The sequence below is a fragment of the Helicoverpa zea genome, chromosome 31 (assembly GCF_022581195.2).
Source record: "Helicoverpa zea isolate HzStark_Cry1AcR chromosome 31, ilHelZeax1.1, whole genome shotgun sequence".
NCBI classification, from domain to species: Eukaryota; Metazoa; Arthropoda; class Insecta; order Lepidoptera; family Noctuidae; genus Helicoverpa; species Helicoverpa zea.
In genome coordinates this window covers 18,597,394-18,619,843 of record NC_061482.1, presented here as the reverse complement: position 1 = coordinate 18,619,843, position 22,450 = coordinate 18,597,394, and the positions used below count along the sequence as shown (strand labels likewise).

Sequence of the window (22,450 nt, the reverse complement as noted above, 5' to 3'; positions counted from 1 at the left end):
AGATTAGAAAGCTTTCGATTTGTTAAAAAATCTAGTACGGTTCCTAGTACTTCAGCGCTAATCCGATAGTAATAGCATTATCAATACATTACACATATTAAAATGCAAATAGGAGTATCACACACTCCCACCAGCTACAAACATAACGAGTCGCGGAATTCGTTATATGTTGTATTTATGTAGTTCGCGCCACGTAACTTCACAATTCTGACGTTCCATTTGACACCTTACGTATTTATTACAAACTAGCTGTCGCCCGCGGTTTCACCCGCGTCCCGTAGCTGGATGGTGACAAAAACTATCCTGAAACCTTCTCTCGGGTCTAAGTTACCTCCCCTCTAATTTTCAGCCAAATCGGTCAAGCCGTTTTCATGTTATGTCGTGACAACGGAAAGCGGGTTTCATTTTTATATGTATAGATGTGTAGGAAGCTTTACTTTTATAAGGTTGGCTACTATTAACTGCACAGTAGAAAAAAAAACATGACGATAAAACTTCTGTGGATGCGTGACGCGTCAAATGGCTAACTTCAGAGTAGAAAAGTGCAGAGGCGCGAATTGTATCTAGCTAAATCGGCTTGAAAACAGAACAAGCTAGCTGCACATGCAATGCCTACGTCTACTCTCTAGCCAGTAGCTAGGGCCAGGTGCTCAGATGCATCGCTCGCTCCGGACCTAAACTACATAGTGTGGAATCCGCCTACAACTTACACTGATAATCGGATAAAAAGCTTTTAATAATGCTTCAAAGAATTATGTAATGTTGTTTTTATTGCGGTGAAAATATTGTATAACTTGTACGGGATTGATCTTAATACCTATTTAATGATGGTCAAGCCAATAGGCATTTTGTGTTGTTCGCAACATACGCTGATTATATAATTAAATTACCTTTCAAACGATCTCCCCATAAGTAATGTTGGTATGTTTTTGGCATATTAAGGGACTGAATGCCGAAATTGGCTTGTCTCAAACAATTTTTTGCCCAAATCTATACAGTTTTTGACGGCGAAAAAAAATATATTAAACTTGAACATATTTCTGAGAACCCTATTAATTTCAAAATACGTTTTCGAAAAGTTTATCTCGATACAATTTTTTTTTAAACTTACCTTAGCTAAAATGATCGTCAAACAAAAATATCTGTATTACTTATCGACGTACATTGATAAAATTTGTAACATTAACGAGTCCGTAATGTAAATACAGAACTTGGTAAATTTTTATTTGTGATTACTCATTTTAAAGCTATTAATTTATATATATGTTACGAACGTCGTGTCAATCGGGTTCGCTCTCTTTCTCTCTCGTACGACAATCCAGAGAAAGACAGTGTTTTGGGTGCATTCAGCCTCTTAACTAACTACTGCAATCCTAGCTGAATATTACCTATAATGTATCCTTCGTAGCTGTCTGATCCGCTCAAGAGAACAGCTGCCGTGGTCTATAGTCGGCTAGGGCATCATCATCATCACTTTACACAGTTACAGCTATCATTAGAATCGTAATTCAAGTCATGGTGATTGGCATAGCTCGGGGCTTGACCATCAATTTATTCAGTTTAAAGAAAGTATTTGGTTAACGATTGCGGAAATACTACAAACCTTAATGTATAGGTTTGTAGTATTTCCGCAATCGTTAACCAAATACTTTTTGGTTTAAATTGACTGATGACGGTGACATTATATGGTCAGTAACCACTAGGCTATTAACTGCAGTTCACAACGACTGGTTTTGTCAGGATAACTGGTTTGTGCACGTGGCTGTGCCTGCCATTTACGTATGATACGCATGAATTATGCAACTGGGGTAACTTTTCATACAAGCCTGAAACTCTTTATTTGCAAATAAAATGTTTTGACTTTGACTTTGTCTATGTACTCAGGGTTCATGAAGATGTCTAATGTTTAGAGACAGTTCTGTGGAAATCTGGTTATACTTACCTCTTTGTGCATCCTAGAATAGTCTACGTGAAACAAAACAAACGCCAAAGATGTGTGCAATCGAAGAGATGAAAAAAAAAACAATGGTACAATAAGAAAACGATTATAATGAAAACAAATAACATTCGCTTATAGCTTAGATTTGATATCTTCGCAGTGCATTCATTCTGTAATTTATTTAGAGGACGAACACGACGTGAGTACATGTTTACAGGCAAAACATAAATAATACAGAAAACAATAAACTTCCTGAAACGATATGTCTGAAAACAGATCCTTAAACTTACATAAACAAAAATATGATCATCATCTCATCATCATACAAATAACTATAAATAATACCAACATCAATATAATCATGTTCCACTTGTGAAATATTATTCACTCACAAATGTTTCATCAAACAATAGCAATTTTGCATAAGTACTAAACAATTACTAAAACAATATTCTGAATAATCTCCTAGCACCTATACGTAAATTCTAACTAATAAATTGAATTTAATGCTACAAAACAATTATATTACAGTGCTATTACAGGGAAGCATTGATATCACATAATAAATTTATATACAGTAATGCTTACCGGGTAAATAACGTAATTTATCAAATTATTGAGAATATTTGTCATTTAATACATGCTTACATCTAAAACAGAATGTGTTATTTTTTTCTACGATCGAGTACAACGGTAAAGTTGTAGCGACACTTATCGACACAGATAACTTCACTTTGTCACCTCAAAATACATAGAACTAAAGAAAAGTAACCGCTCCGCTCTCGATGTTTCACCCCACCTGAGGTAACCCCACCCGCATAAAAAGTCTCCTTTCTACGCCCAATGTTACTGTGTGAGCTACCTTTCTAAATGCGTCGGGTAAAACGGGCTAGTAGGGATGGACTAAGGGGCTAGATTATGCAATAATTGGAGTCGCAGACCAGCGAGTATATAAGCTTGTGATACGTTCCGAGGAGTAGAAAGTAAGCCAGTCTTGACAGGCAAAGTGTAACACGGAATCAGTCCAGCAACCCAAGCAACATGTACGCGAAACTCGCTGTGAGTTTATACAAAACAATATATTTTTAATGCATCTATCAAAAAAGTTTTCCCGCCTAATTAACTATTAAAGTTTTTTGTTGACGCGTCCTGTGAAAAGTGTGCTCGTGTTCGATATTTAATTGCCGTGTGTTTATTGTCCAAATATTTGGATACAGTATTTTTCAACAATATAAAATTATGTTAAACCCATTTTGAAAATATTGCTCTCTCAGCACCATAGATTAAAGATGAGTGCAACTAAGAGACAAAGTGCCATTTCTTGAAAAGAAGATTTGATCAGCAGAGGAAGTTTTCCGTCAGTAATTCTTAACTAGAAACTGTTTTATTTGGCAGCTCATCTCCCTCGTGGTCGCTGTCGTCGTCGCCTCCCCGACTCCCGGCGGTGGCGGACAGTAAGTACTTACACATATTATTGACAACACTCATTGTTTATTTACTCTCCTAACATTTATTACAATAAAAAACAAACACGCATTACGAATGAGTATTTAGGGAGTACATAAAATAAGAACAAAGTCACATTCCAATCTAACAGCGTAAAAAAGAAAACAAAACGCAAATTCGCAATGCATAACATGACGCAACGTAAAAACTCAAGTTCAACGACAAAGCAATAAAATGAAAAAAGAGCGCTATTCGACGTTGTTTTTTGAAATAACCGTTCATTCATAGTTAGAGTGCAATTAGAATTGGTTCACGTGGTCATTTCGTTGTGTCATATGCAAGGTCGTCACGTAATGTTATATATTTTTATGAAACGTTTTAAAATAGTCATAGTCGTGAGACATGTAAGTGTTAGATCAAGTCTACATTCTATACCTACTTACAGCATTAATTAGACAAAAAGAAATAAGGATAAATAAACAACCTATTCTATTGCCTGTACCAAACGATGGGGTAGGTATAATAACAGTTTTAATTAAAAAATCGATCTAAAAACACGTAAAACAGACGAGCGGAGTTTTTACACATATTGCAGGAAAACCATGTATAAAAATAGAAAAGATTTATACTTATATCCTTGGATTTTTTGTCTAAATTATTGTTTATTTGAAAATACGTCATTCTTTCTTCATTAATCATAATCACCCATGAAATGATTAATGAACATCGTAATTATCGAAATGTAAAAACTTTAACAAGTTATATTTTGCCCAACAAAAATTGAAAAAAAAAACGCAGATTTCAATCATTTACGAATCTGTTGTTATAACGTCATTACATCAAGTATCCAGCTGTTTATGACGTCATCTAGGAATCGATTCATCTCTAGATCAATCGATAAATATTCTCATCATGTCCGCAGTTGCGTCACTACTACCCAATTAAGAGAGGGCTATTAACTTAAAAGTCACTTCTTCCGACAGTGTGCTCAGACTATTGTAGTAAACCCTTACTGACGAGACAATGCGAAAACCTATCGGTGTACTAAACTGGTTTTATATTTGCATCTACTTGAAACTGCAAAAAATAAATAATGAGAAAATGCATTGGAGAGGGCCACCCGGATCTCTTCTTTAAAATATTTCAAAGCAAAACAATCTGCTTTCAATTCAGTCTAAACGAATATCCCGTTTCAATCATGTTCTATTGTTGTACATCTTAATACAACAATCAAAGTAAGCACGTACTTACTTTTGCTGCTCAGCTTGCCGCATCCGATTTCTGCCGACATTTAATGCATGTCTTCTTCTTCCATACTTCACTGTTTGGAGTAACTTAACAACCAGGTCGTCTTACATACAATCCATCCATCGTTTCATTAGTCATTCCCTTCCTCTTTGTCCATCCACATTCATGCTCAAGATTGTCCAACTTCTGGCGACACCCTTTGTAAATATCTACCAGCTGGCTGATAGTCTCTCCAAGTGATAATGTCTCATGCTAACAAGTCTAGTGCGATGCTTCGAAGTGTTGCCTCCGCATTTCATTGCAAATTGCAATAATTATACAACTGAGCTCCTTTAATTAAACGCACTTTGCTAGTGTTTGACTGGTTGATTGCTTTTGCTGTTATTGTCGCTACAATGGCTAAGCTTTCAATTTGTTTCCAATCAAAGTAGTTTCAAGTACAAAGTCTGTGCAAGTGCTGTTTAGATAGGATGTTATTGGGGAATGCAATAGACGTCAATCTCTGAAGTCCTCAAAATATTGTCACGAGCGACTGTCCCATGTTTTGCTAAGACAATAAAGCGCCTCAAAAACTTACTAATAAAATAATCGTGTAAAGTACACGAAAGATACAGCACCAATTATCGGCCTTTAAAGATAAACAGAAAACGAGTGATATGTAACTACTCATTAGCTAAAGATGTCAATTATACTTTCAGGCTTAAATCGGAAACTACATGAATGTGGTAGAAACGCGGTTAAAATAAAGAAAGGTTAACATACCTTCCACTGATTTCGTGAACGGAACTACTTATTTTGCAAATTACGTAAAGCATACATAATATTTTGATTCGATCAATTACGTAAGGCTCATGAAAACGTCTGATTTTAATACACAAGTGGTATTTATAAGTAGTACTTGTAAGATTATAATAAAGGTGTTGATGTATTGCGTCGCCGCATCTGCACAGATAGGCATGGACAAGCTGCGGTGTTCGAGTGCTCAATAATTCAGGCTCTGGGCGAATGTCCCAGATTTATCTAGCATTAGCGATTGGTCACTACTTCGGCCAGTATCGTGATTTTATTATGAGGCTCACGTGGATGCGGAATAAGCAACGAGGTATTAGTTCAACATCATACTATGCTACCTTGTTAATGATACTTGCTAATATTATACACATTTGCGAAATAGACAATTATAATTAAATTTTAAGAGAGAGAAATAACTATTAATTTGCTGCGTGACCGGCAGGCTACGGTTAAAAAGTCTTAGTGTGCGCTGGGCCTAAACCAGTACACAATGTTAGTATTAGTACCTAAGTTAGTATCACTATAATGTATTACTAAGTGCAGCGGCTGGCCGAGTGGCGTTGCGTAACCAAACTGGACTTAGTATCCGACGCTTTCTGGAAGTTTCGCGATCCGATTTGTATAGTCTGTAATAATAAAGAAAATCGGAGCGAATCATAGCCGAGTAGAATCCTGTTAAAAATTGTTGTTTGTAAATACATACATCACATAAGTTTACAGACTGATTTTTTACCTACGCACCTAGTAGGTAGTACGGTGCAATAACTTTATTTGTGATAAGTTTAATGATTGCAGTGTTATTCGATAGCTTTTGATCCAAACAAAGGGGATTGTTTACCTGATGATATTTTCACAGTTTAAGCCTGAACTGATTTTGTTCATTTCGCACAGGAATCACACCCCAGGTATGAACATTATCCGTAACACATGAAAAACTTTCCTTTGAACTCAAATGAGTCGTGTAAAACATCTGTAATTACGAGCGCAGTCATTTCCGAGCATCGATATATTGTAGTATCTACATATATTGGAGTGTAAGTTCATTGTCCTCATTGACGCAGTGCCGGATTTACGCAATAGTAAGTACACTCGGGTAAATCCGGATAAGCCGCCGGTCATCCCGGATGTCCGGAAGCAAAGCCGACTCGAAATGAAGATGAAATTATCGAAAACTCCATCAGTTATTTGAATTAAAACCAGTGTTAATTTACGGTGTCTGCTTATTCGTAGTATTGCTCAAACATTGCGCTTACATCACGTGTTTCATGCCCAGGGAATCGGAATTGCAAGCCTCATTTTAACTGCAGGTAGAATATTCCAGAACAAAGCTCCGATAACAATATTTTTTTGTACTAAGTTTAAAATTCATCGTACAGGGATAATAGTAGAAACAGATGAATTTAATAATTGCTACTGAGGCCTAATTCCTAAATCTCAACTGCACTTGCAGAATCTGAAACTTCAGATAGTCAAGCTCAATTGTTCTCAGTGCTCATAGAAGGCAGTAGAACTTTCCTCTGTAAACAAATACACACATAAAGTGATTATACTGGGCTATACTAGAGGGCTATATCGTAAGCGTTTAGCAAGAAAAAAAAGAAAACTTAAGATCTAAAGATACTTTAAAAAGATAATTGGAAACTATCGCAGATATAAGTAAAAATCGATCGATAAAATTCGTTAACGATTCTCTGGAAAACAATCACCCAATTTGGGTAAAGCAATAGACAAACACAAAACTGGGAATGGTTCTAAACAACGGATGTTAGTTAAACTACATCAATCAATGATTCAGTACTAACATGTCTGAAGTGTACACAAATCTATTCATGGTAAGCCTACATTTCGTTATTTGTACTTCACCTGTTGCCAAAATAGTGGTCCAATATATCCGACGCATATATTTATATATATATGTACTGTCTTTGGGTACTACGTAGATATACTAGCTACTCAAAACAAAACTACCTTTCTGAAAATAATAGCACAATTTTCTGCGCTTATAAAAAATTAAGTACTTAGGCACCAATGCATTTGACCGCGTAATCCCTAGACTTATAAAAAATGCAAGTTTCTGTAGTACTATTATCCATCTTGTAGAATATGAACAAGTCGGTCTGGGCTATAAATAACCTTCCTACTTAGTCACAGAGCATTAAGGAAATTATTAAAATGTTTTATGTAGAGTAGCCTGAGGTGACTGACTGCATCTTAGGTGGAAGACAAAAAGCGCGGGAATAAAGAAACCAACATGGCTACTCTGCAAGGAGGGTGCTTGTCATTGCGTAATTAGTAAATCGTCTAGCCTTTATACTATCTAAGATAACGTAGGTACCTGCTTAGTAGCTCGCCTTCTCAATATTTTCATTCGATAACAATTACTGCAAAAATAAGTTGTAAAATGTCATTTGACCTGTCCAGAAATAATCCGTAACTACGTCATCTAGCAGTTCTATACTTATTTTTAAAATACATGGTTCCGGGTTTTTTTGGAATCCTTGGCAGTATTTACGGGTAGTCAGAAGCCAGTAAGTCTGACACCAGTCTAACCAAGGGGTATCGGGTTGCCCGGGTAACTGGGTTGAGGAGGTCAGATAGGCAGTCGCTTCTTGTAAAGCACTGGTACTCAGCTGAATCCAGTTAGACTGGAAGCCGACCCCAACATGATTGGGAAAAGGCTCGGTGGATGGATGGGGTTCCGGGTTTTTTGAATATATTGATGCAGTGAGGCCGCTATCAGCATGACCAGACCCTCACGTCTATTCTCTATTTGATTGAATACCATCGGAAAACAAAGAGAGCCCGTTTCCGCACAAAAACATTGCTCATATCAATGAAAATTCGTTAAAATTACAAGTGCTGTTGGTAAATCTGTTCTATTGAATTCTATGTTTTACTGAATTCAGTTTTTAATTAATGTGTCATATTTTACAGTAAACTTGTTATATTCATGTCAATTTAGTGTGGTATTAAATCTACTTCGATAATATTGAGTGCATTATGTATGTGATCCTTTGTGCTGTTTAATCGAGTTATCTGTGTACTTCTATAGGTGTATAGTTTCAGTTCGTTAGTTGAGATTTTTCATGCGACGATTTTTTTGTTTTTAAATGATATTTTTTCTGTAATTGGCTTTCGTTTCCCAATTATTGATAGGAACAATCACACTGTAGAGTGACAAAAATCTTCGCATGATTACTCTCCCTTTCACATAGTTGTTTGTGTCCAGCGCACCGTCCGCGCACGCTTCACTCAGCTGTCTCACGCGGCGAGGACCAATTATAACATACTATTAGTTGTACGCGGATTCACCCGTGTCCTGGGAGAACCAGCCTCCTATGTTATTGGCAAAAATATTTCAATCAAATCTGTAGTTCTACGGTAGAGGCAGCGTACCTATCCCTGAACAATTAATACCAATTTCACACTACATATGTATTATAACTTGTTACCTACCCAGTTCATATTTTGGAGCTCCTATCAATAATATTAGTTAGGATGTAATTACTTATCCAGCAAATAAGTAGTCTTAAGAATCTTGAATGTAGTTACATTCACAAGTAATCGATGAATTCAATTTTGATTGGACATGTTGAAGTTCCGCGTATAGATCTCCTTCTACTAGTGAAAGGTCCGACAGTAGAGCCACTACTGAGATGACTTGTATCTTCTAATACAATTTAATGTCATGATTACATCGTAATATTTGATACTCATTATGAAAGTAAAGTTGAAAGTCACCATCATTATATTACGTTAGTCCATTTTACTTGTAATTAGGCCGAAAGCCTAGTTAAAATTATCATGTCCCAGTAATCTCGACTCGCTCTATAATAAAGCGATAACTAGCAGTGAGCAGAGTTGCAACTGTATTAGTTCATTCACTCTAAGTGCTTAGTTATTATATTTTCGTAATAATCGTTAGTAATTATTTGTGGGTTAACCGCCAGCCTACATGTTACTGCTCTCGTTTTTGCTTTGCGGTGTTGCGATGTTTCAACAAACTATCGATTATAATATAATTCATTCAAATACATTTTCTTAGAAATACCTAAATTCAGAAATATATATATATATATATATAAATACTTGAATTGTGCCCTATTGTTTGCATTTTAAAACATCTTGAAGTACCCACAAACTCAAAATAAAAGAAAAGTTTTCTGGGTCTTGGAAAATGTTCATACTTTTCTACTGTTTTTTTTTTTTTAACTTTTAGTTCTGTAAAAGAGTATCTTTTGTGCTACTTACCTTGAGGGTATTCCCCGCTTAAACTGGTTCCAGACATCAACCTTCTAACTTTTATTTATGAAAGAAAACATTTATATTCGCAACAATTTCTTATATTGTTATTAAAACTTTTTTAGGTTGTTAGAAACTAAGTATATTTTACTTTTGTACAAACTGCTATTTAATATTTTGGTTTGAAAGTAAATGGGTACTGCTTTATGTAGTTCTGTTGTTTAAAGTCCGCAAAGTTTTACCTAAAGAAAAAAAGCAAACAAACATTTTTGTTGTAACAACTTATAAGTCTTTAATAAAGAGAAATTAGAAGAACTTTTTTTTACAACTTGATTGTTTATTTCCAGCAAAAACGTGTTTATGAAAAAAATGCTATAATAACACCTGAAAAAAACATTCATAGTTGATGAGTTGAACTGTTGAAGTTGGAAATAACTATACGTTCATTTTCACATACTTTCTATTGTATTAGCTTCACTATTGGCTCGGATCAAAATCCGTTCTGCAGTTTTTATCATGAAAGTGCAACAAACATCCACACCCTTAATATTAAGCTGAGTGTATAGATATATACAGGTAGCACGACGTTAACCTTCACAATGCCTAGCCCAGTTACACACAACACTCGGGTTACACACATAATTGCGCTGAGCATCGGCCGCACAACATATCATTAACAATTACTCGGGAGCGCAACAACACGACGTGGCTAACTGTAGCCCATTCAGATATAATAATACCACGCCATCAGTATTGCATAACCCATTGTTGTAACTACCTTTGTACATATTTTGTATTTCAGTTAGTGGAGCATCATTTTTTAAATCATTTAAGTTTGAGTAGTGGCGTAAGTGAATGTTTAAGGCTAAACGGTTTTTGAGTGAGATCTTATATGGAGGCATCTATTTTAATAGTATTTTCGAAGCACATGATTAAAAGAAATGAGTTGGTTTCCCAATTGCAGTCGAAACCATAATCCCGTGATGTGCAGAGTAAGCAAACAGTGCGTATTATATAAGGTCTCATTACTAAAGACAGGTGCACATTTACGTCACAAGTCGCACCCCAATTACGGTTGCATCATATAGAAATGGTGCGTTTTCCCTCGCATTATCCAATTTGCTTGGAGCAGGGAAAGCAAGTCATTTGTAAGCGTAGGACACAGTCGCAGCATGTGATTGGCTAATCTTGCTCATCATGAATACATTGATGTTGCAACTACTTTTTTGTATAAGTTTTATGCGAATCGTGTGTGCGTAGCTTTACTTGTCCGGAATTTGATTTCGTTTTATTGCGAATGGTGATTGAATGAAAATCATTACTTACTACATTGCTTAGGCACTTGTTTTTGTTTAAGAATAGACAGTTGGGACTTGAATAAGTAAAGAGTATGATCTACGTGGAATTGTTTGATAGTTTTAGCAACATATACAAACAAGATGGTTCAAGAATGATTTTCTCGCAAATTAGTTAAGCAATTACGCAGTTATTGATGCGCAGATATGCATATGTTTTCAAGGCTAATTTCTTTCACAATTAAACATTATGCTTTACACCATTTGTGGCATTTTAACTATAAAATAATGCATGTAGGGTGATAGTTTGAATACAATGAATAATGCAAGTTTTCGTAACTTTCTGAACGCTCATTGGAATATATTTGTTTTATAATGTGAAAATCCACTTGCTTCATGATATAACATACTTTATGTAATTACAATTAGAATTCAGTTTACTTGCTATTACTAAGTATTACTAGTAAAGTAACGTATTTGTGTCATGAGGTCTTGGATGATTTATCTTAGAGAGTAAACGTAAAACAAGTACATATCAAGTAGCCGTTACGTCCATGTTATGCATCAGCGGCTTGTCACTTTGTCATCTCAATAACAGACTTGTACCTTAGATTCTTTGTTACCTTCTTCACTTGATCTAGTATAATCCACGAGCACTTGATCTTGTGGTCACTACCACGTGCCAACACAAGTTACGAGTTTCTATTCAGAGGTTTCATAAAGATTTTCATTATGACTGATCACACTAGGCTGTCCCACTGTTCTTTATTACTAGGTATCCTTACATAGCAACGACATGCAAGTGTAACTGTTGTATTGTTCTGCAGCCACAAGCACGTGACGATTCACGTGCCGTACAAGGTGCACACCATCCACCACCACCACGTGTCGAAGGTGCACGTCCCGGTGCACGTGCCGGTGGTCAAGGAGGTGCAGGTCGTCAAGGAGGTGCCGGTGATCCAGCACGTGCCCGTGCCCGTGTACAAGCACGTGCCGGTGCCGGTCGTCAAGCACGTCGAGGTCGAGAAGAAGGTGTACGTGCCCGTGCACCACGAGGAGCACCACGGCGGCTGGGAGGGCGAGGCGCTGTCGCATGGCTGGCACTGATTGGATACTCTTGTTTTTAGCTTTTAAGGTTGGTTTTGAAGTACTTCTAGTTTTTAGGTACAGAAAAAAATACAACAAAAGTCGTTCTATCTGCACGCTATATTGCATCTTTCAATCATATCTTAATTTATTTGTATTAAAAGCCTTGAGAAACAAAGTTTGTAAGTGTAGATATCCCTCGCTAACAAAAGATTAAAGACATAAAATCTGGTTCACAATGTAATAAAACTATTCAGGTTTTGATATGACAGATATATTCACACACATTTTTAACTCTTTCGCAGGAATCTTAGAATAAGAAGCACACATCGAGGATATAACAAGCAGCTCCTGTAGTCGCAGCAAGCTTGCGACGTGAACCGAACATAGCCGAACATTCACGAAGCTGCCCACACTTCACACACAACAAGATTTACAAACACATCTAGCATACGCTACGAAATATGATGAAAGTAACTTTCGGCGTTGATAGAGGCTATTTTTAATGGCGCCCAAGACCTGGTAAACATTAATTTGGTAAAATATGAAAAAATATTAAGATCACGAATGTCAGTCAAGAGGGCTAAACTCACAGCAGAAGAAATGCTGAAGTTAATGGAGAACCACGTCTTGTCATGTAGTATAGTGCATGCTAAGTATGTTTGTGTTGCCAATGTCATAATTCCGTCTTGATACATAAGTGCCTTTTCCTAAATATTACTTGTTCTTGTAAATAGTGTAAAAAGTATTAAGAAATGTCTTAGAGTTAATTCTGTACCATGTCACAGTATTTAAACACAGAAAATATGTTTAGCAACAATTCAATCAAGAGTTTTAACATAGTTACCATAGATATAAACCTCTATTATGTAAGAACCAAAGAGAATAAAATTGATGTGTTATTTTTTTACGAAAACTTTGTTTCATTTACTTTTAATTTTATTCCTTATGGTAAGAATCGTCCAAGAAACAGCATAAACTGTAAAACTGACACAAGTTCAAGTTTCAAGTACTATGTACCTAAGTATGTATTCCAAAAGAACAGTAGAATCATGAACCATTCATGAATTTTAGTAAAATGAAAGATAAATAAAACCATAGGATAGTACTTATTCTAAACTTATGTTTGATTCATTAAAATAATTTGTCAATAAACTTACAAAAATACAGTACAACACCAACGACCTCAATATAAACTAGTAAATATACCAAACTAAAGTTTGTTCAATGACATTACAATGGACTTTCACGATAACAACACGCTACATTTTACTTATCCGTGATAGCTTGAACATTACCGATGAATTATCATACAAGGTAAACATATAGAGTGGAGGATGGAAGGCTCAGACGGCGAGCGAGTTGAGCTCCCGGGTCGCGTAGCAGATGAGCTCGTAGGTGGTGAAGGCGACGACGCTCGTCATCTGCGCCTTGTACACGGTGACCGTCCAGCCGCGGAACAGCCCGCGGATGCCCTCGTACTTGTACGCCAGCAGCAGGCACTCGAACAGTTTGGTGCACTTGATCAACTTCTGCGATTGCGTCGGCGTCTTGTACTTCGTGTTAGTTCTGTGGCTCTGGAAAGGTTAAAACGCTAATAACTCTCAGATTAAACTAACATGAGGCAGGAACTAAACAAAGCTGTATTACCAAAACTACTTATATTTATCATCATCATTATTTAGTTCAGCAATGTTGAGGTTGGTCTCCACCTCTGAATGAATGCGGCTGACGACTGGGGCTTTGAGTGAGAGCCTCACTTCTACAACCGAGTGAAACCAACAATTACTCAATAGAAAGAATATTTCGCGTGGGTTGTGAACCAAATTACTAAGACATGGTTTCTAAGTCCAGCTGTAACTGTTTAAATAAGAAATTAATGTCTCAACAATGGTGTTAACAAGACAACACAATGAAGCAGTAAATCCTCTATTCTTACAGCACTTGATTGTGCATACACAGCGTAGGAGTGCCTGCTCCACTCTTGTAGCTACATACATGACTATCTCCGAAGCAGACAGTTGAAATCGCAGTGTTTATCAGCTAGGAAGTCCGGCACTTACTGCCAATAATCACAATGTATGTGTAGCTGTCAATAATCTAGTCGGACATGTTTCACAAGATTGTCGTTACATCACAAGTTCCTGCTTCGACAAAAACCTCGAGTATTCGTGTTTAAGAGAAATGGGAGAAAACGGTCGTTTATCCGTTTGGAAAAGTGAATTAACTATGTAGTTTTTTGTAAAATCTATGATAGTATTTACCTAAGTATAACATTCAAAACTGTTTGTACGGACGTAGAATAAAGAAGGTTGCATTATACATATCACGGGAAACTGCGTTGTGTTAACATATTCTCTAAGACCAGATTTATATAATTAGCGTCTATATTTCAAGCATTTACAACATGAGATTCAGCGCCTATGCAATATCCAACGAGCAAATAAGGCTCGCGTCTTCCAGTGGTAGAATGCTGAGAGACAGCTGTAGCGCCTTCAATAAGTTCACTAGCATCGGAACAACGCGCGACGGTGAGCGCACCACGCTAGGCGCTATTATTCAAAAATGCTAACTGGTACTAAACGTGTACAGTCTCACTAGATAACCAACAATAAACATTCAACCCAATACATACTTTGAAAAACAGTTCCCAGCTCTAGACTGTTCAAAGCTGAGTTGTAGGCGGCTTGCAGTCTCTGCATACTACCTACTAACCGAGGACTGATGAGTACCTACTAGTGTATTCTCGCTGCCTATTTAACCTTCTCTACCCATTACCCAATCCTAACTCCTAGGCAATACGATATTCGTAACTATAACAAATATAGTGCAATAGAAACATACCCCAATCTGGAGCCTCCGCTTGGCGAGGTCGAAGGGGTAGGTCATGGACTTGGAGACGAAGCCGGCGGCGGAGCCCGCGATGGTGCTGGCCAGCATGATGTTCTGCGGGCGGTGCTTGTTGCCCTTGCTGCACTCCCCCGGGGGACACGGCGTGAACATGCGCAGGATCATAGGCTGCACGAAGTTGAACACCGAGAATGATATTCCAACTTGGGGACCCATCTGGAATTGCACAAACAAAAATATGTTTTCTTTTTTAGGTAGTGAGTTGCAGGTTTGATGAAGTAACGAGTCCTCCAACTTGACGCATGTTTTTGAAACGCCTTCCCCCTTTGAACTGCCATTTTATTTTTATTTTTGTCAGATCAAGCTACAATGACTTATCCAATAGTTTCTAGCTGAATGTTGATGACACAAAGCTGTCATGTCCAGCAAACAGGCGCGAAGGTGTGAGCTCACCTGCAGCAGGGAAGCGCTGAGCCCCTCGTAGAAGGCAAAGATGCCGCCGTACCGGTAGACCGCGGCGGCGCCTCGCAGCACGCTGCGGTACTGGTCCTTGACCAACATCTGTCGAACGCGGATCACTTCCAGAGGTATCACTATAGTAGTACATACACACCCGGCGGCTACACCACATATGAAATGTTCTACATTTCTGAAAAAAATTAACAAACTAAGCAACGATGATGAAAAAATAACCTAAACTACTACCTAAACTTCTTCAAAATGTTCGCTGAAATATGTTGTTTTTAAAAAGAGTAACCATGAAGTTTCTTGCCCGTTCTTCTCTATAGGGAACTACTTTTGGAATGGGCAACTAGAATCAAACTTAGTTATATTTTTGAGGTTCCTAAGTGCTTGTAATATCCTAAATGAAAAAAATAATTTGACTTTGAATTTGACTTTGACTTATGTTGGACATAAATACTTACCGAAAGCGCAACTCATGCGCGGCCAAGCCGGCGACGAACTTTGTAGTGAGCTCGTACACGTAGAACTGACTGCTGACGGCCAGTATCGAATGGAACTGCAATTCAAACAAACGTGCGTGCAAAACATTTATGTAGACACTCACAACGCCTATCATCCTTGTGTGCGTTTTATTGTACCCCAAAACTATCCGTCATCCTCAACTCCCATTGATTTCTATCTGACATCTGCGTCACAACTGATAATATAACAATCAGGATTCCTCTCTTTGATCTAGAATCCGGATCCCAGCTGTAAAGGAAGGCGTTGTGGTACCTAACATTTAACTTTAGAAAATAAATAAAAAGTCGCATACCTGCCCCAATACATGGCCGTGCCAGAAGGCTGTGACTCCTTCCTCCCAGAATATCCTCCTGGCGACCCGGTACACCACGTTCTTGCGTTTGGGTTTCCTCTGCAGCTGGGACCTGATCTTGATGACATCCATAGGCTGGGTGATGAACCTGGTCGTGACCCCTGCAAAACAACCAGCGAACAGTTTCTCCTTCTGAGTCATAGAATCCTTTGCGCTGTACCCGACCATGTTAAATGTAACATGATGGGCTCTCCTGGGTATAAAGATCGCATCCTATTATCACGCCATTAATTTATTGAATTATTTAACTTGAACTTGACATAATTTTGACACAATGGTGGCAAAAATCAATTGACATATGTATATTCTAACGATAGACAAGAACATCGATACAAATTATTTGTCACCATATAATATGTTATCTGTGACAGACAAGTAGTCATACTCCTTGATGCTAATCGCAGAAGTTACGCGACGCTTTGACTCAGATTTAACTTTAACCCACTGGTGAAGCGACAATGCCGTTTTTCAATTAAGATATATTCTAAATAATAAATAAATTTACCTAATTATTTCGTTTTCCCGCATTATAAAACATTATTATTATGCCCCTGAGATAGCGCCGGTGCTCGAGCCGATAGTAATGCCCACAGCGTTGCCATCGTCTGCCATAGAGGCAGCTTTCCGCCTGGATTAGAGAAGGTTTACCGTAGACCTGTCAAATATTCTAACTAGGTACAGCACGGAGACAAAAATACCATTGTTTAGCCCTTTTTATCGTCCCATTCCATTGAAGGATTGAGCGTTAATCACCAAGCTTGCTCAATGCGGGTTGGTGATTTCAGACTTGAAAGTCCAGGTTTCCTCGAGATGCTTTCTTTCATATTTAATCAGTCATTGTTTGTCCAAGATATACTACAAAAATACATACAAACTTAGAAAAGTTGCATTGGTATAGTTCGGCCATTCAGAGAATGCGTTCCTGACACGTCGCGATTGAACTGACGACGTAATAACATTCATTGATTATTGATATAATAATGTTGTTTTAATGCTCCTCAATTGTTAAAACGGTAAACAACCAGCAAAAATATTTTTATCGTAACTGCAACGCCATTGCAAAGTTACGTCGTCAGTTCAATCGCGACGTGTCAGGAACGCATTCTCTGAATGGCCGAACTATAACATGTTATTGTGGTTATTTCCCACACTGCGCTCACTTACACGCATGCCCGAAGCATTCAGTATGGACAATTCCTAGTCCCACAGTATTCATTTTACCGCTGTAATGATACTTTCAAAGACGTTCGAATAAGCATATTATTATTCTCCAAATTCCACTATCAATTGCTTGTGGATGGAATTATGGCCACAATGTAATAATTGAATGAACGCGTCAATAATTATTAAGATACAATGTGTATTGCATGGCGGTACATATTTACAACAAGTTGACAAATAGTTTTAAGAGGCTGACTGCACCCAACAGCTCTCTCTCGTACGTGCTGTAAAGCTGTTGTAAATATCTATGTGAAGACACCGAGCGACTTTTATTAAATCAAACCAAACATTGTATTCTTTACATTGAGGACAAAATGTTTTTTTTCTTTAGTAATTTAGATATAATGCTCTATAAGAACAGAACCCTAACTTTTGTAGCGGATTCTTGGCTGGTCAGCTAATTAAAGACAGTAAAGCAGAATAAAGAAAGAAAAACGAAAGATAGAAACAGTCGCCATATTTTTTAGAGTGAGTAAAATACTTATGAGAACTCTACAAATTAATTAATTAATAAGGTTTTTTTCATTAAAATTATTCATTTTAGTCCAATCAATATGACAAAAACAAAACTTGCGGTGAGTAAAATATTTTAGGCATTTTTAATAAAGTTTTGTAATGCAGATTCATCCGTACCATTTTAATGAAGCATAGAAGAAAATTCCCATAGCGGCTTGTACAAAACTGACCGCTTGCACGTTTAGGGATGTCCTGTTGTCATTGAGGTAAAAAGAAATAAACCAAATATTAATACTATATAATTGGTATGTTTAGTTATAGTGTAGGGAATGTTGTTGTTATAAAGTAACTTCAATAATATTAATAATTAGTATTTCTTCCTCTGAGCAAATGGAGTGTCTTTGATTATATGGCCAGGTCACGAAAGTATGGTCCAATTAAATAGTTGTCGATAATGCCCATCCACACATGTAAGCTCAACCTCTACTGAGAGCTTTTTACTCGTTTTTTATTTGGGTTTCCTTCTTCATTTGGTGCCCACTAGTGAGCGTTATGGTAATGTTTTATACAGTTAATACAGTTTTTTTATTATGAAGTGATTCATCTTCTATCCAAAAACACACAAAAACGAAACTTTTAACTAATAATAACATTTTTTACGTGTACCTAGACGACTTCTAAGAAAAAATCTTGAAACTCATTTACCTTGAAAAGGGTTAACTTTTTCCCAGTGTATGCCAAGGTCAAATTTGTCCGTATTGACCTATACTATCACCTCATGTAAGGATGTGCACTACTTACACACCTACAAGTAACCCTGTATATGGTGTATAATATAAGTTTGTATATATTAGGCTTACGTTATATGTCAATTTTATCAATATTTGCATCCTTTTGCCATCAGTTTTTCTATGAGAGTACAATGCTTAGCGGTTCATTTAAATAATAATGAAGCTGAATGAGTATTTGTTTGATATGTGATAAGCTGTGTGCAGATAATCAATAAAGTTAGTTTTTATGATATCGGTATCAGTGACAGATTAGTCAACCTCCAAAGGATAAACTGAAATGTTTTTACTGCTACAGCTACAATTATATCTATATAAGTACAGAAATTATAACTAACACGCTGTATAGTCAAGTAATATTTTCTTTTAGTTCTTCTCGAGTTTTCAATGGTTTTCAATTTTCAATTAATAATAAAAACTGTCATTATAATTTTATAAATATTTACTCACATAAATATTAACCTGTTGAGGTTAACTAATAATTATTTTTATTGTTAACTTCTTAAAGAAGATATTAATACTTTTTGTTGAAATTGGTTTTATTTTCTTTATTTCTTTCTGTAATAAACACCATGTTCTTAGTTTATATAATTCTAAGCTCGATGGTTTATAGTTTTTCTTTCCTTCACTCCTATTTCTTTCTTTCTTTTATTCTTCTATCATACCTATAATACTAGGTAGAGTTTAATTATTTGAATGCCTTATCTTTGTTTTTATTTTAAGTATTCTATTTTATCAATACTTTTTAATATTGTCGACTGGGAGTGGGAGCGCACACTTGACCTCAACTTTAAAATGGCATAAATTATGTAATTGTGTGACTCCTGTTGGCTATCCTGAGAAATACATTTAACCACTTCACTGTCCACGATGCAGACACAATAGTTGAACAATCGGTGTGTATCACATATGACTCATGGGATAGTGAAGTTATTAAGATAACCAGGTACTACTGCTACCACGGACTCAACTTAAAAACGACGAAGCTTAATCAATCTAGCCTAAACATTAGAATCATTGTAGACTACTTACGTCACGCCTTGGAAGTTGGCTTTGCGCGGAAACCGCGGGCAACAGCTAGTTTTGATATGAAGACCATCATCCTCCGAGCCTTTTTCCCAATCATGTTGGGGTCGGCTTCCAGTCTAACCGGATTCAGCTGAGTACCAGTGCTTTACAAGAAGCGACTGCCTATCTGACCTCCTCAACCCAGTTACCCGGGCAACCCGATACCCCTTGGTTAGACTGGTGTCAGACAGTTTTGATATGAAGACAATAGATTAATTTACAAGGGGGTGTAATGGCCGTTATTCAATTGATTGTCGTAAATAAAGTACACAATAGTAATCTTCTAGCGAGCTACGTTAATAGATTGCAAACTAATTTGATGGCGCTTTGTTATGAAAGCCGGCGAAAATGGCCCTTGTGTGTTTAGTCTAGTTTTTTTATAATTTTTTGTGACACAGTACGTAACATATAAACAATGTGCGTGAAATCATTTTGAACAAACTGACTGCTTTATACACTTAAACTAAAGAAAAATTGAAGTCCCTTAGATTTCGGCGGGCGGCGGCTGAAACGCCAGACAGTACCTGTATAAAGTTTACATTTAATATTTTGGGGATCTTTTCATTAGTACAAAATTATCAGGTCCTTTTTCAGTGAACGCCCATAAATAGGTAGTTATACAAAGAACTGAATTGAAAGCCCCTCCATTTTTAAATAGGTTAAAAAAACCAATATGTTTTGTAAATGTTTAGATGTAGTCATTTTAGCAAACCCCCAATTCGCTATAGATAGCAGGAACATTATAAAGCAATAGTGGCATCGTTTCGGTGGGCATAGCGTTCGCGTCCACCGCGCGGTCAGCATGAGCGCCGCGCGAGCCGCCCGCCCGGACACGGCGCAGGTAGGCCGCACTTGTACCTAGCACTGCACATCATACACCGCATACATTCACTGACGATTGCTTGCGTCTGCCTTCAAAGAAACAGACACTTGTAGACACAGACGCTGTCTCAAATGAAGCATTGACTGCGTAAATGACTTAGTTATTAAAGGTGGTATACCCTTCCTATTTGCACATGTTATTAACTGGCGTCCCCTAGCGATGTTTAATGAATATTTTCTCTCTAAGTAATGTTACTTTAATAATTCAATAAATTAAATAAATGTTCAATATTGTAAAACAACAATAGCAGTAACATGTTTATATAAGCACCTATTTATTGTTTTCTAAGTATGATAATACACACAATGCTCTCCTATATTGTAATTTCAATGAAATAACTGTAAAATGTATGTACCTACCTACCTACCGCTGAAAATAATTCCTATGTGATGATATGTTTCTGCGAATGTTCATATATGAGCAGTTAATCTATGTGTCGTTCTGTGATCATGGTTATTGTGTCGCTCGGCGATGACGTGGCTAGTGTTCGCGTATATGTGACGTGATATACTTATATCACGCGGAATTATCTGTATTACAGCAACAACATTACTAAGTATTGTGAAAAGTTAAGCTAAATGTGCTTCTGCGTTGGCGCTAAGTATCACCGAATGGTTAAACGAAATATTAGTTTTAAGTAAGTAAAATGTTATGCCGTACGATTTTTAATAATAGTCGTAGTTTCATCCTAAACTTTTATCAAACGTATACAAATATTATGTCACATGACTGCCACCTAAGTAACTTGTTTACACCAACTAAGCAATTTCGGTCCGTCTCGGGAATCGAATCCACTGCTCCATGAAGAGCTGTCGCGCTAAGTGCTACTTGCATTAGACAGACTAGTAGGTATTAACGAGGGATAATCTCATACAATGTGAAACTGCTATAAAGTACTCAGCTCACGTAGCGCACCTACACGGCGTAATCAGTCGTGCACCAAACCGGGAAGCGAACCCGTCACCTTGAACTGGGAATGTTACAATGTCAAACACAGTTACCCACTTTGGCACTAGCTACGTGACTTTAATTTTGGGCTATAGGTATCTGGAAATAATAACAGGTATACAGGAACAAAGCCTTTTGTACCGGGGTACGTGTGGTGTAGGTAGGTAGAGAACTCTTTATGAAACAGTACTAAGTATAGTTAATTACTTCAGTACTCAAAATTGCAATTGAAAATTGCTTTTTTTTGACGACGCCTTTATTTGTCCACCCTCACCTTCCGAGCGCTCACTGGAACTTAGCTAATTACTTGTCCTTGAATTAGCCAATTATGATGAGTACCTGATATTATATGGCAAAATTTAGATATTAATTAAGGTTCAATAACGTTAAATAATGACCCTTGGCTTGATTGTATCATGAATCAGGGATAAGTTTGATTAGCTAGGCTCAGCTATAATTACAAACACTGTAAGCTTAAGCCATGGTTCAGCCTGATATCTAGTTAATTTGAAAACTAATTTCTGCTGAAGGTACCTGCACACAAATGATACAACCAGTAGGAATTACAGCACACGTTATTAATATTGGGATTCAATGAATTTTATGATTTAGGAATTTCAAATCGAACTGCGCATCAGACGTTTTCGCTGGCAACTAATATTGGTCATAGAATTATTGATGAGTGTTCACTTGTAAACAGATTATTTGATGAATTTCCACAAAAAAATATTTCACCTGAAATCATTCCAATACTTACCTAGTTTCTTCTCAATTGTTATGCGTAATACAACCGAGATTTCAAAATCTATTTTATTCCGTTCCTGTCCTAGATTGACGCTAAAGTGTAGA

At 37.0% G+C, this 22,450-nt stretch overlaps 2 protein-coding genes across 2 annotated transcripts; one reads left to right on the top strand and one right to left on the bottom strand.

Moving 5' to 3' along the window:
* Positions 1 to 2,933: 2,933 nt before the first annotated feature.
* On the top strand, positions 2,934 to 12,964 carry LOC124645071. The gene is made up of 4 exons (XM_047184810.1): positions 2,934 to 2,998; positions 3,335 to 3,393; positions 11,790 to 12,097; positions 12,354 to 12,964. The coding sequence occupies exons 1-3, from the start codon at positions 2,981 to 2,983 to the stop codon at positions 12,067 to 12,069; spliced, it is 357 nt and encodes a 118-aa protein (XP_047040766.1). The 5' UTR covers positions 2,934 to 2,980; the 3' UTR covers positions 12,070 to 12,097; positions 12,354 to 12,964.
* LOC124645070 (mitochondrial thiamine pyrophosphate carrier-like) lies at positions 12,928 to 16,405 on the bottom strand. Its single transcript, XM_047184809.1, has 5 exons — positions 16,178 to 16,405; positions 15,825 to 15,919; positions 15,352 to 15,547; positions 14,893 to 15,114; positions 12,928 to 13,625 (listed from the first exon to the last, which is right to left on the bottom strand). The coding sequence occupies exons 1-5, from the start codon at positions 16,403 to 16,405 to the stop codon at positions 13,395 to 13,397; spliced, it is 972 nt and encodes a 323-aa protein (XP_047040765.1). The 3' UTR covers positions 12,928 to 13,394.
* Positions 16,406 to 22,450: the final 6,045 nt, after the last annotated feature.

Bases quoted from the DNA above. Each gene is read 5' to 3' on its own strand.
- LOC124645071 (XM_047184810.1), top strand. The intron at 3,394-11,789 runs GTAAGTACTTAC...ATTGTTCTGCAG, and splicing joins ACTCCCGGCGGTGGCGGACA to CCACAAGCACGTGACGATTC.
- LOC124645070 (XM_047184809.1), bottom strand. From the start codon at position 16,405: ATGGTCGGGTACAGCGCAAAGGATTCTATGACTCAGAAGGAGAAACTG. The intron at 15,548-15,824 runs GTAAGTATTTAT...AATTTTTTTCAG, and splicing joins GCGCATGAGTTGCGCTTTCG to AAATGTAGAACATTTCATAT. The intron at 13,626-14,892 runs GTATGTTTCTAT...TAACCTTTCCAG, and splicing joins AGCGGAGGCTCCAGATTGGG to AGCCACAGAACTAACACGAA.